Genomic DNA, 11,257 nt, shown 5'->3' with positions numbered 1-11,257 from the left:
GATTGATTTGCTGCTTTTTTTTATTGCTGATCTTTTTTTTTTTTTTTTTTATTGGCGTATAGTTGATTTACAATGTTGTGTTAGTGAGCTAGTCTTTTTAATGCCAGTCACAACCAGGCAGTAATGAACCCCATTGCTTTCGTCCTCAGTTTGTCCCTGTTGGGTGTGATTTTAATAGCCTTCCAACAAGCACAGTACATTCTGATGGAGTTCATGAAAACGAGACAGAGGCAGAATGCCAGCTCCTCTTCACAGCAAAGCAATAGTCCGATGGATGTAATCAGCTCCCATTCTCACAAGTAAGAATTCTTGTAGTGTGGGGAGAGGGTTCTCACCTTTGGTATGACTCATTTCTGATTTTATTTTAAGGTCATATACATTTTGGTTCCAAATTTGTTTCAGTACAATTTTCTTTAAGTCACTGTTGTGACAGCTACACCATTTCTTTCATTATAAGATAGACTTCACGTAAGGACTTAGTTTATTAAACTCCCGGAGCTTTAGAAGAACGAAAGGTGAGAGCTCCTTGGTGTACCCCAGACTGCTCCCTCTTTCTCATGGAGTTAGAAACAGAGAGGGAGAGGTTTACCTGGTTTGCCTTTACGTTAAATGTTTTTCTTCTTAAATCCAGAAGCAATTGCAAGAACTTTCTCGATACCTACAGCCCCTCCGATAAAGGTCGAGGGAAAAGCTGCCTTCCGGTAAACCCCCCGCAGAGCAGGATCCAGAACGCAACGAAGAGGAGCCCGGCCACCTACAGCCATTCACAGAAAAAGCACAAGTGCTCGGTCTATTACGGGAAACACAAAGCCAGTGCAGCCGTCGCCGGCAGTGCCAGCGCCCCTGCAGAGGACAAGCAGGCCTCGGCCCCAGGTGGCTCCCTGGCTGCTGCTAAAGAGGACGCATGCCCTGCCGGGATGGGCGAGACCTGGGTGGGCCTCAAGTACACAGGTGGCCTAAACGTCAACCTGCAGAAGAATCTAACTCTTCCCCAAAACTTACTGAGTAAAGAAGAAAACACACTGAAAAACGCAATTGCTGTCAGTAATACTTCTTCCGAATGTCACGTGAAGGAGGGAGTACAGACATGTATGTTTCCTAAGGAAACGGACCTTCAGATTTCAGAAAACATAGCTGAGCTCAAGGAGCGAGAGGTCTGTCCTCTGAAGACCCCTAAGAAACTACCTGAAAATCACTCGCCGAGAAATTCACCTCAGTGCCAGTCAGACTTGCCAGAAATTTCCAGGAAAAATAATGGTAATTTTTCCATCCTCCTTGGTGACTCTTCTCTCTTGTTTGTCTCCAGTCTGTTCTTAGTGGAATTTGTTCTCATCTATGACTTTAGTTTGAACTGTGGCTGCTGAATTTTTAGTTCACACACAAAGTTTTATTAGCAAAGGTATAAATGTTGAAATACCATTTCTAAGAAGGAAAGTTTAGGACGGGACACCAAGTTTTTAGAGCATCATGGTTAAGAAGTTTACTTTTTTCAGTCCATTCATTAGAATGATGCGAATATCATATTGTATTGTTGGAATTTACGGACACCTCTTCCGAAGTATCTTTTTTTTTTTTTTTTTGCGGTACGCGGGCCTCTCACTGTCGTGGCCTCTCCCGTCGCGGAGCACAGGCTCCGGGCGCGCAGGCTCAGCGACCATGGCTCACGGGCCCAGCCGCTCTGCGGCATGTGGGATCTTCCTGGACCGGGGCACGAACCCGTGTCCCCTGCATCGGCAGGCGGACTCTCAACCACTGCGCCACCAGGGAAGCCCCCGAAGTATGTTTTTTTTTCTTGGCTTTTCAGACTGTTTGCAGAAATCAATCAGCCTATGACATGTTTCTGATGGAGCAAAACTTGACAACTCTCTGTATGTAACAGCTGCCACCACTGCATGCTCCTTCTCCCTGGCTCTTCTCTGGTCGTGTTCCTTGGTTAAAAGAAGGTAGATTTTCTCTCGTAGCAAATGCAGTTAATAAAAATGCAAGCAAAACTAGACTAGGAAGCCTACCTACACATACGTTTGTCATTAAATCTTTAACTGATCCCTCTGGCTTCTAGCATAAGAGCCTGTGTTTTTTTTTTTTGTGTTTTTTTTTTTTTTTTTTTTTTTCAAGAGTGATTATTCTGAAATTCCAAGGAGTATGTCTGTGGCTATCCTTTTATTTTTGTGTGTTTATCCTGACCATTTTGATAAGCACATTTCTACTCCCATTAAGAGTCAAATTTTTGACACTTTTTAATCTGAAAGAATCAGTTACCTTTGACCTTATTTGAAACATCTAAATATAAATAACATCATATTTTTCACTCCTCGGTATTGTAGAGAAGATTGTATTAATAGACTGGCTGATTTTAATGAGCTTGATGCATTTAGTAGGGAAAATACCAACCTGAATTTTAAATGTTCCATCAAAGGATGTTTCTAATTCAAAAGGAAGGCAGGGTCCTCTGAGTAGAACATGGTTTGGGCAATTTGTGCATCACTCCCGGTGCCCCTTGTTCCACCCTGTTGGTGCCATTTCCCTGGCAGCAGTGCGCACGCTTGAAGAGGACTCCTGTTTGCAGGGCCATTTATCCCCACGGCCTCTCCCCCAGTGTGTGAGTACGCCCCCTGGATGAAGCCTCTACCAGATCTCCATGAAGTCACAGCATTCCTTGTCTGAGGGTGTTGATGGCAGGGCAGAGGGGTGTCTGTTCATCCATTTCTGTCCTGACACTGTCTAGGGCCCAGACTACAAAACTCTTGTGAAAGGGTAAAATTATGGAGTGAGTCTAGCTGGGTTTTTCTCTTGTTTCATGTGTCATTTAGGCCTGAGGACAGTATTTGACATAGGCTGACTTGACACAAACTTCAAATCAGACTTGTTTGAGGGACTTGTTCCTCCAGAAGTGCGTCTTCTGTGGTCCAGTGCATCCATCAGACATCTGGGTAGATGTGCCTGCAGAACGCAAGGGCTGTGGCCTTGTGGGTGGATGGACGGGAAGGCCTTCTGCTGCATCAGAGCTCTTTGAAGGGCGTGGGCCAGCCGTGTAGTGCCAGGGTGGGTCAGAGGATTTGACTTGGTGCTCCTGGATACTCTTGTCCAGTACATGCTGTTTAATGCCTGTAGTTGAGCCTAGATGACCATATAGTATCTAATAACACTTCGGCAAGTGTGAGTAAATTTAACAAGGGAGCCCACAAACATAGGGTTTGCTTGTATCATTGTAGATGGCAAACCCGCCCCGAACCTTTCCTTCCTGTACAGATGACTGGTATGCTTATGTTGCTTTAAATGAAAACCAATCTCTCACTTCAAGAGTTTTTTTTAAACTCCTCTTTAGCTGACTTGTCAGCCTGTTAAGCAGTATCAGGGTGATTGCTGGTCAGATCACATAAGATTTGATGAAAGAACTTTGGCTTTCCACCATGTTCATACCAGCAAATTCAGAGGTGCTAATTTGCAGCCCTGTATTTCTCTCCAGAATTAATCTGTCAGCAGGAGGTTCCTCACAGGGAAATCCATTCACTGACATGTATTTGGTTCTGACTGTTTTCTGTTTACATCACTATTCTAGGAAAATATCAAAGAGGTTAAAAAGTAAACAAGCGGCCTGCCATCAATTTACAATTTAAACATTTTAAAGAATTGAGAATTTTAAAAATAAGAAAGGACTGAGAAATTTAGGGGAAGCAAATTGTAGTTTGAAGGTAAGATACGGAGTCTTTTGGTCATATTGAGGGTTCAGGGTTCCTTTGTCAGAATTTGAAGGAAAGCATTGTAATAAGCTGGCAGATGGCGACAGGCAGGGGGTCACAGGGTGTAAAGAACACTCAAGAATGAGAAAACCAAAAACGTAAGAACCTTCCAAGTTTTCCCTTCCAACTTTGAGCATCAGTTCTTTTCTTCTTTTGAAAAGGATTTCACTTTGTGTTTCCATCTTAAGATCTTTTCTAGAATCTGAAGAAAACAGCTTCAGTCTTGCGAGCTGAACCGATGGCCCCTCGGGAACTTCCACTCACTCAGCTGAAACCAGTCAGTGTCTGTGCCACATTCTAGCCATTCTCCCAAAGTACACAGACGTTCTTAGAACCAGGTCTAGTGACAAGACTGCCTTTGGGAAAGGGGACTGGGGAGGTGACCTTTCTCCCGAGAGTGCCTGAAATGGCATCCTGAACCCGCCAGAACTCCTGGAGGTGCCTGAAGCGCTGGGCCTTTTCTTATTCTGAGACAGTTTTTTTTTTCTGAGGGTAACTTCTTGTGTGAGAACGAAATCTTCCAGGCTGTATATTAATGGCTCTGGCTACGTGCTCACTGTTGTTGTTGTGGAGAAACAGAGTGTTTTCTGAATAACAGAAAATGTGTCACCCCTTTCCTGCTCTTTCTCCTGCCTCCTCCTGAGAGGCCTGTAGTAAATCATAAATTAAAATTCCCGATAGAAATGCAGTCTCTTGACTTGTTTTTTGGCATCAGCCTGTCAAACAACCGTGAAACAGCGGCGCCTTCCAAGCATGTGTTACATGGTCCAGAGTCTCGATGCTCTGACAACAGCAGGGCTTTATGTGTCGTGTAAGGGATCTTCTGAAATTTGTCTCTTTTCAAACTGTTTATAACTGTTATTTTTTCATTATATGGTCAAAATAATACAGACTTAGAATTAGGGCTAGAGGCAAATTGCTTCTGGCCTCAGGAGTAGTTAGCAATTTTTTCGTTGTTTCTGCTTATAATAATGTAAAGGATAATGAACTTTTAAATTTAATAATACCCTAAAACCTTGAAATTAATAGCACATGAAAGTTTTCACTGAATTAGATAGATACCTCCAAAATTTCTGAAATAAAAATATTTGCAGAAATTCAAAAAATAGTCTCATTTGCACAGATACTGGTAACTGGAAATGAAGATCTAGTGGTTTACTCAAAATATATCATACAATTAGATTTGATTCAGTAGAAATCCAAGCAGGATTCTGGCCAGTTAACTTGTTCCTGTTCTTGTATTTGTTTTGTTGTCTCTGTGACTCAAATACTCCTACTCCGTGAGATAAATGGCAGAAAAGCGTATAATGCTGTGAGTAAGCACACTTGGTAACTGGATGCCACGGGATGGCTCCATTTTTTAAATGAAGTGTATGCTCACGGTATTTCTGGATTCTTGAATATTGTCGTGATAGAATTTCTCAAAGGCTGAATTTGAATTCATTTTATTTTTGGTCCTAATTCTTGGCCCCCACAATAGACATCAGTAATTTTCGGAGAGTCTGTGCTTTATCCCTTTTTAGGGGGTAGTTTAGTGTTGGATATTAAATTTGGATCCTTCCTAAGAAACTTTGATGGCTAATACTTTTAGTGCGATTCTTGGCCTGAAGAAAACCATTTTCTCATGAATTAAGACCCTAGGAAAGTCACAGCACATTTTTGGAGGAGAATATCTCTATTCCGTTCATACCGATGGCTTCCGGCATCCGAAGTGATGTCTTTGTTTATGATGTCTTTTTCTGTTTGGACCCCTGTCTCCCTTGCTCTTGGCTTTTTCCTGGCTCATTCGCGGTCCTGGATGGTTTCCTCTGTGGGCGTCTCACACCCAATCTGTGTTGCAGAGGAATTTATGCTTCCCCAGCATTTTTATGGCTACGTAATATTTACATAATTTTCCGTTAACAAAATAAAAGAATGCTTACCTTTTAAGCGTCATTGTTGAAATGTATGCATCTTGCTTTGAGTGAGCTTGATTTGTAGCTTCAGGGTTGCAGGGTCTGGAGGGCGTTTGACCCCTCCTGTCGTTTGGGTTGAGAGCCTCGTGCAGCCCCAGGCCCCTCAGCAGGGCCGGATGGGAGCCGGCAGCCTGCTCTGCTGTGATGTATTTGCACCGTAGGCATCTACACTTTCTCAGATGGCCAAGGTGTCGTGAGGGATTTTCAGTTAAAGAAAAAAGGGGAAGGTACTGCAGTCCTTTCTGATTCATATTAGAACACTGAGCCCAGTTATGGTGGGGTTGAAGTGTGTTTGACCATATGTCAAAGTCAAGGATAGAAGAAGAAATACACTTAGGAATGACGTCATTTGAAAAAACAAAGGAAAGGTCACGTTTCAGGTGTGGTTCCTGCCGGTGCAGACCTTGCCAGCGTGATTGTCTCGCACTTGGTTCTCACCCCGCAGGTGCTGTTCCCAGGGCAGGTGGGCGTTTCCTGCAGGAGAAGGCCCTGCCCTCCAGCAGTTCATGTGTCTATTGGTGGTGACCCTTTATATTTCTGTCTGTTCCGGTTGCATCTCCATAACAGTCAGTCAGGGTAGGCAGAGGAAGTGGTATTGTCATTTCATAAATAAGGAAACTGGAGCTCAGGGAGCTTAAGAGACTTACTTCTGATTAGTAAGACTAATTAGTGTCTGAGTCATGACCAGAACCCAAGATCTTACCTCCCTCTCTCCCTCCCCTAACTTAAAAAAAATTGTGGTAAAGTATGTAGAACCTAAAAGTTACCATTTTAAATTGTAAAGCTCAGTGGCATTAAGTACATTCACATCATTGTACAACCATCACTGTCATCCATTTCCAAAACTTTTTCATCATCCCAAACAGAAACTCCATACCCATTAAGCAATAATTACCCGTACTCCGTCCCCCCACCCTCTGGGAGCCACCATTCTACTTTTTATCTCGGTGAATTTGATGACTCTAGGTCCCTCAAACAGATAGGATCGCACAATATTTGTCTTGTGACTGGTTTATTTCACTCAGTATAATGTCTTCAAGGTTCATCCATGTTGTGTCATGTGTCGGAACTTCATTCCTTTTTCCCCTCATCTTAACCATTTTTGTGTGTACAGTTCAGTAATGCTAATTATATTCACACTGTAGCACAGTGAATCATTCCTTTTTAAGGCTAATGGTGTTCTGTGGTATTTGCCACATTTTGTTTATCCTTCCATTCGTCCATGCACGTTTGGGTTGTTTCTACCTTTTGACTTTCATGAATAATGCCGCTATGAATAATGGTGTGCCCCTGCTCTTTCTTCCCATGACCTCTTTTAACGACCGTTTGTAAAACTTGTAATATAAGTACATTTTCACCTGTAAGCAAAATAAATTTCTAGAGCATTGTGGATGTCAAAACAGTCCTTAAGTCTAAATCTCATTAAATCAAATGAGATTGTTTGGTGTAGGAAGAAGATTTAACTGTGGGGAATGTGAATGGAAATAATTAGCTAGAAATTGAATCATTTTTATTTATTCAAGGGAATAACCAGCAAGTGCCTGTCAAGAATGAAGTAGACAATTGTGAAACTTTGAAAAAGGTTGACACAAAGTCTGCTTCAGAAAAGAAGATTCACAAAGCGTCTAAAGAAGATGTATGTTCTGAGAAGCAGGACGTACCTTCAGTCGAGGTCTGTATTCCTTTTTTTCTTGCCTATTAGAACAAAACCCAAGTTTAGGACTTAGAGTGCAAATATCTATGTAATAACTGTATGTCTGTATTTCATACTTCTCAAAGAGGATAGTTATGTATTTGAATCCACATTGATAATTGGTGAAGTTCATGTATTCAGGAAGTTTATTTATCTTCTAATTATACAGGAGATACTAAAACAATTTTTGGTGATATCAGATAGCTTTTATTCTCAAGAGAAGCTGTGCTTAAGCAAATGGATTAACTCCTGGGTAAAGATGGTGGAGTAGAACCAGATCACATATCTTGCCTCTCCAGTTGTTACCCAACATCCATTTTTAGGGCAAAATCTTGCTGAGTTAGAAGCATTATCCAGGATCCACAGGAGAGGGATGCCTTTCTAGCTTCAGTGCATGGGCCCTGGTGTGACAGAATCCCAGAAGAGAGGGCAAAGCTTGTGCACTGACCCAGCCGGCTCTTTCTTTCCCACTGTGTAGGCCACTGCAAAGTGTCTAGAAAGCAGAACCCAGCCCTGTATCTCATAGGAACTAAAGTTCCCAGATAAAGGTGGGATTTCGGAGAATTTATCTACTTCACAACAGGACAGAGCTATCCGTGTATTAGCATAAGCACAGTGGAAAAAAAATAACATTGCAACTGTTCAAATATACTATAGTAAAAAATGAAGGAAAGGAGTAGAACGTATAGAAGACAGACCAAGATCCCAATCTAGATGAAAACATATCCAGAGACCTGAAGGGAACTCTGAAAATACTTCACATTATAGACTATGAATTCAATAAAATTCTAGCTTTTAAAGGCAAATTAATATACTACGATGAGGTTGGAAGAGATATTGTAAAGTTAAGTGAATAAATGTAGACAGTACATAACCTATTCAGTGGCCGAAAATTGACTTATTGACCTGAAGGAAAGGCTTTGAGGTAATCAGAGTGAATGTGGAGGAAAAATTTTAAGAGATTGTAGATTTTGGAGAAAAGATGATGATAGATAAGGGGACAAAGACAAAAACGGTCCAACATTAGAATAATGATTGTCTCAGTAAATGGCCCAACAGTGGATCAGAAAAGTATTCAGAGATGTAATAGAAGAAGAATTTCCCAATGTGAGTGAAAACTTGAATTTAAAGATCCAAAGGCACACTGTGTACACCAGGAAAAGCTGATGTGTGATACTGGACATAGGCACATCCTGGTTAAGGTGTTGAACTTAAAGCTTAAAGAATTGTGCGGAAAAGGCAGGAAAATCAAGAAAGACACACCTAGGCTTGCCTTAGGCTTTGTAGAAACACTGAATGTCTGAGAACAGTGGAACAGTATCTTCGAGAGAATGAAAATGTGAACACGAACATTATGTCCAGTGAAGCTGGCACTCAGGCACGAAAACAACAGACATTCATCTGTAAACGCAAATGAACTTGGGAGCCTTCCTTGAAAAATGAAATTAGTGAAATTTAGCCAACCAGGATAGAAGTTTGAGGAAGCTGTGTTAAAGGTCTTCTGAGGTTTCTCTCCATTTTATATCCAGAACGTTGGTTGAACAGTGGGCAGTTATGGTTGCAAAGAGGATCGCAAATATTGAAACTTTAACAAAACAAAAATAGTAATAAAATCTGCAAAAACTGGGGGTGGGACTGAAAGGTAAGTGAAAGTAAGTTTTAATTTTATCTTTCTTGGTAGCTAGCCAATCCTGTGCAAAACTGAAACAAGTAGTTTAAAAGGGTGAAAACCTACGAAAATATCTTTCACCATCTTTTTCTTAACCTTAGAGAGATCCTTAGGCAATTAATGTATCGTGTGGAGAAGAAGCAGTTATTGAAAGTTGGCATTCCTTTGGTTCTACTTCATTTTCTTCTAAGTTCAAATAAAATTGAGCCTTAAATTTATATTTAAAAATAATGCATGGTCCTGGTGTTCTAAATTTCTCCCATCATCTGTCCTCCCATCCTTATGTATGCATAGGTTCTTAAAAAGACATTAAAGAATAAGGTTTGCCAAATAATCAGTGGGAGAACCTGCTTATTTCTGAGTGATGGGATTTTGCATGATTTCTTTTTTCCTCCTTTATGCTACTCAATTTTTGCTTAAACTCTACAAAAAGCGTGCATTTTTCATTTAAGTAAATGGAATGAGAGTGATACCAAATAAGAAAATCGTAGACATTCCAAACCAGGAATTTGTGGTCTGTTGAGAAAGACATTTCCATGTAGTCAAGTGCTAAAGTCAGTGCATAGTAGAGGGGATTGCAGAGATGGAAACATCAGCTTAGCTTGCAGGGGCCATGGGAAGTCCCGAGGAGGAAGGAACTTGTGCAGGGGGAGTGTAGAGAAGCAGAGGAGGGGAGGGGGCCGCCGGCACCACCGGGTCTCATGGCATGGTTGGGAGCAGTGAGGGAGTCATCTGACCGAGAAGGAGCTCAGTCAAGAGGGGGAAGGAAGGGGAGGGCAGAGGCAGAGTCCTGCCCGCTTGCCAAGGCCCTCATATGCCAACTCAGAGTTTAGACTTTAGTCCCTGGATCTCAGTGGGAGACACAAGGAAGTAAGTAAGCACAAGCACTAGGAAGGGAAGGTTGCCTGCTCAGGAATTTCAGGATCAAATTTTTAAAAGCACATTGGTCCAAACAGAAAAGTCTTTTTGGAGGATTTGGCCTGAGGGTGGCCAGTTTGGGGACCCTGCTGCAAATCATGGAATGCTATCGAAGGGTCCTGAACCGGGCAGGGGGTGGCGGGTAGAGGAGGGTGTACAAGAAATGGAAAACAATCTGTGGACTGCGATCTTCTTGAAGGTCGTAATTGAGTATCTTTCAATTCAGTTTCATGGAGATGGGCAGGGCACCTGTTATAAAGAGCCAGTGTGGTGGCTTAGCGAGTGCTTGAATGAATGTGAATAATGCATTTCTGAAGGATCAGTCCTAGTGTTTTGGAGGCTGGGTTGGGGAGGGCAGAAATGGATACCAGCTCTCTTCTCACCGGGAGGCTGCTTCTCTGCTGGGAGGTGTGATGTAATCAAGATTCTGTTTGGGCAGGAGCAGGGGTGAAGGACGGGAAGAGGAGGTAGGAGACAGTGTAGAAGAAAGACCAGCAGGACTTCTTAGCACCTGGCTGCGTAAAGGGGAGGAGCTGGCTTTGCTTGCAGAGCCATTTGCAAAATACAGCTCCAAGGTTTTAAGTCTGGGTAACTAAAAGATGGGGAATTGGGGCTTCATTTTTATGTTTGTCAGGGCCATGTTGCCTCGTGGTTAGCAGCATGGACTTTGCAGCTGGTGTGAGCCCAGCTCGACACTTACTCTGTAACATTGGGCGAGTTACTCAACATCTCAGTTTCCTCATCTGAAAAATGAGGGTAATAATAGTATCTCTGCCTCATAGGTTTGTGAGGACTGGAGGAGTGAATATAGCAAGTGGTTAGAATAGCAGCACTTGTGAAGCACTGCCCAGTAGTAAGAATCAAAGAGGTGACAGGTGTGACTGTGGTCATTGCCGACAGAGGGGGTTGGCTGGACTTGGACGTGGCAGAGCCTGGTAGATGGGAGATACCGAGCCAGAGCTGCCATGGTGAGGCCGGCCCGGGCCTGGGACTTGGAAGTTGTCCCCGTGGAGTTTAGAATTGAAGGGTGACGTGAATTCTCTGAAGTGTTCGTGGAGACCAGCGGCCCGAGTCTGCTTGATGGAGCAGGTATAGTGACGGAGGGCAGGCACACCGGCCGGGCCATGGAGACAGGGCATGCAGTCAGGAGCGGAAGTCAAGTCATTGGATCTGGGGGAGGAGTGGACACGTTGGGAACGGGGACGTCCGTGCTGCCCTGCAATGAAGTGGAAGCTGAAGCTGAGTGGTGCCGACCCCTCCCAGATGTGTCCTGGGAGGAGAG

General features: G+C 42.9%; 1 protein-coding gene across 5 annotated transcripts in view; it reads left to right on the top strand.

Annotated features, from left to right (window-relative positions):
* Positions 1-11,257, top strand: part of TMEM131L (transmembrane 131 like) — a 159,190-nt gene that overhangs the window by 126,603 nt on the left and 21,330 nt on the right. For all 5 annotated transcript variants that reach the window (XM_024757491.1, XM_024757490.1, XM_024757492.1 and 2 more), the window contains 3 exons: positions 150-299; positions 632-1,257; positions 7,219-7,367. In XM_024757491.1, coding sequence (XP_024613259.1) covers positions 150-299; positions 632-1,257; positions 7,219-7,367 — 925 coding nt within the window. The remainder of the gene's footprint in view (positions 1-149; positions 300-631; positions 1,258-7,218; positions 7,368-11,257) is intronic.

The sequence above is a fragment of the Neophocaena asiaeorientalis genome, unplaced genomic scaffold (genome assembly GCF_003031525.2).
Source record: "Neophocaena asiaeorientalis asiaeorientalis breed wild unplaced genomic scaffold, Neophocaena_asiaeorientalis_V1.1 scaffold238, whole genome shotgun sequence".
Taxonomy (NCBI): domain Eukaryota; kingdom Metazoa; phylum Chordata; class Mammalia; order Artiodactyla; family Phocoenidae; genus Neophocaena; species Neophocaena asiaeorientalis.
This window is presented reverse-complemented; position numbering and strand designations above follow the sequence as displayed.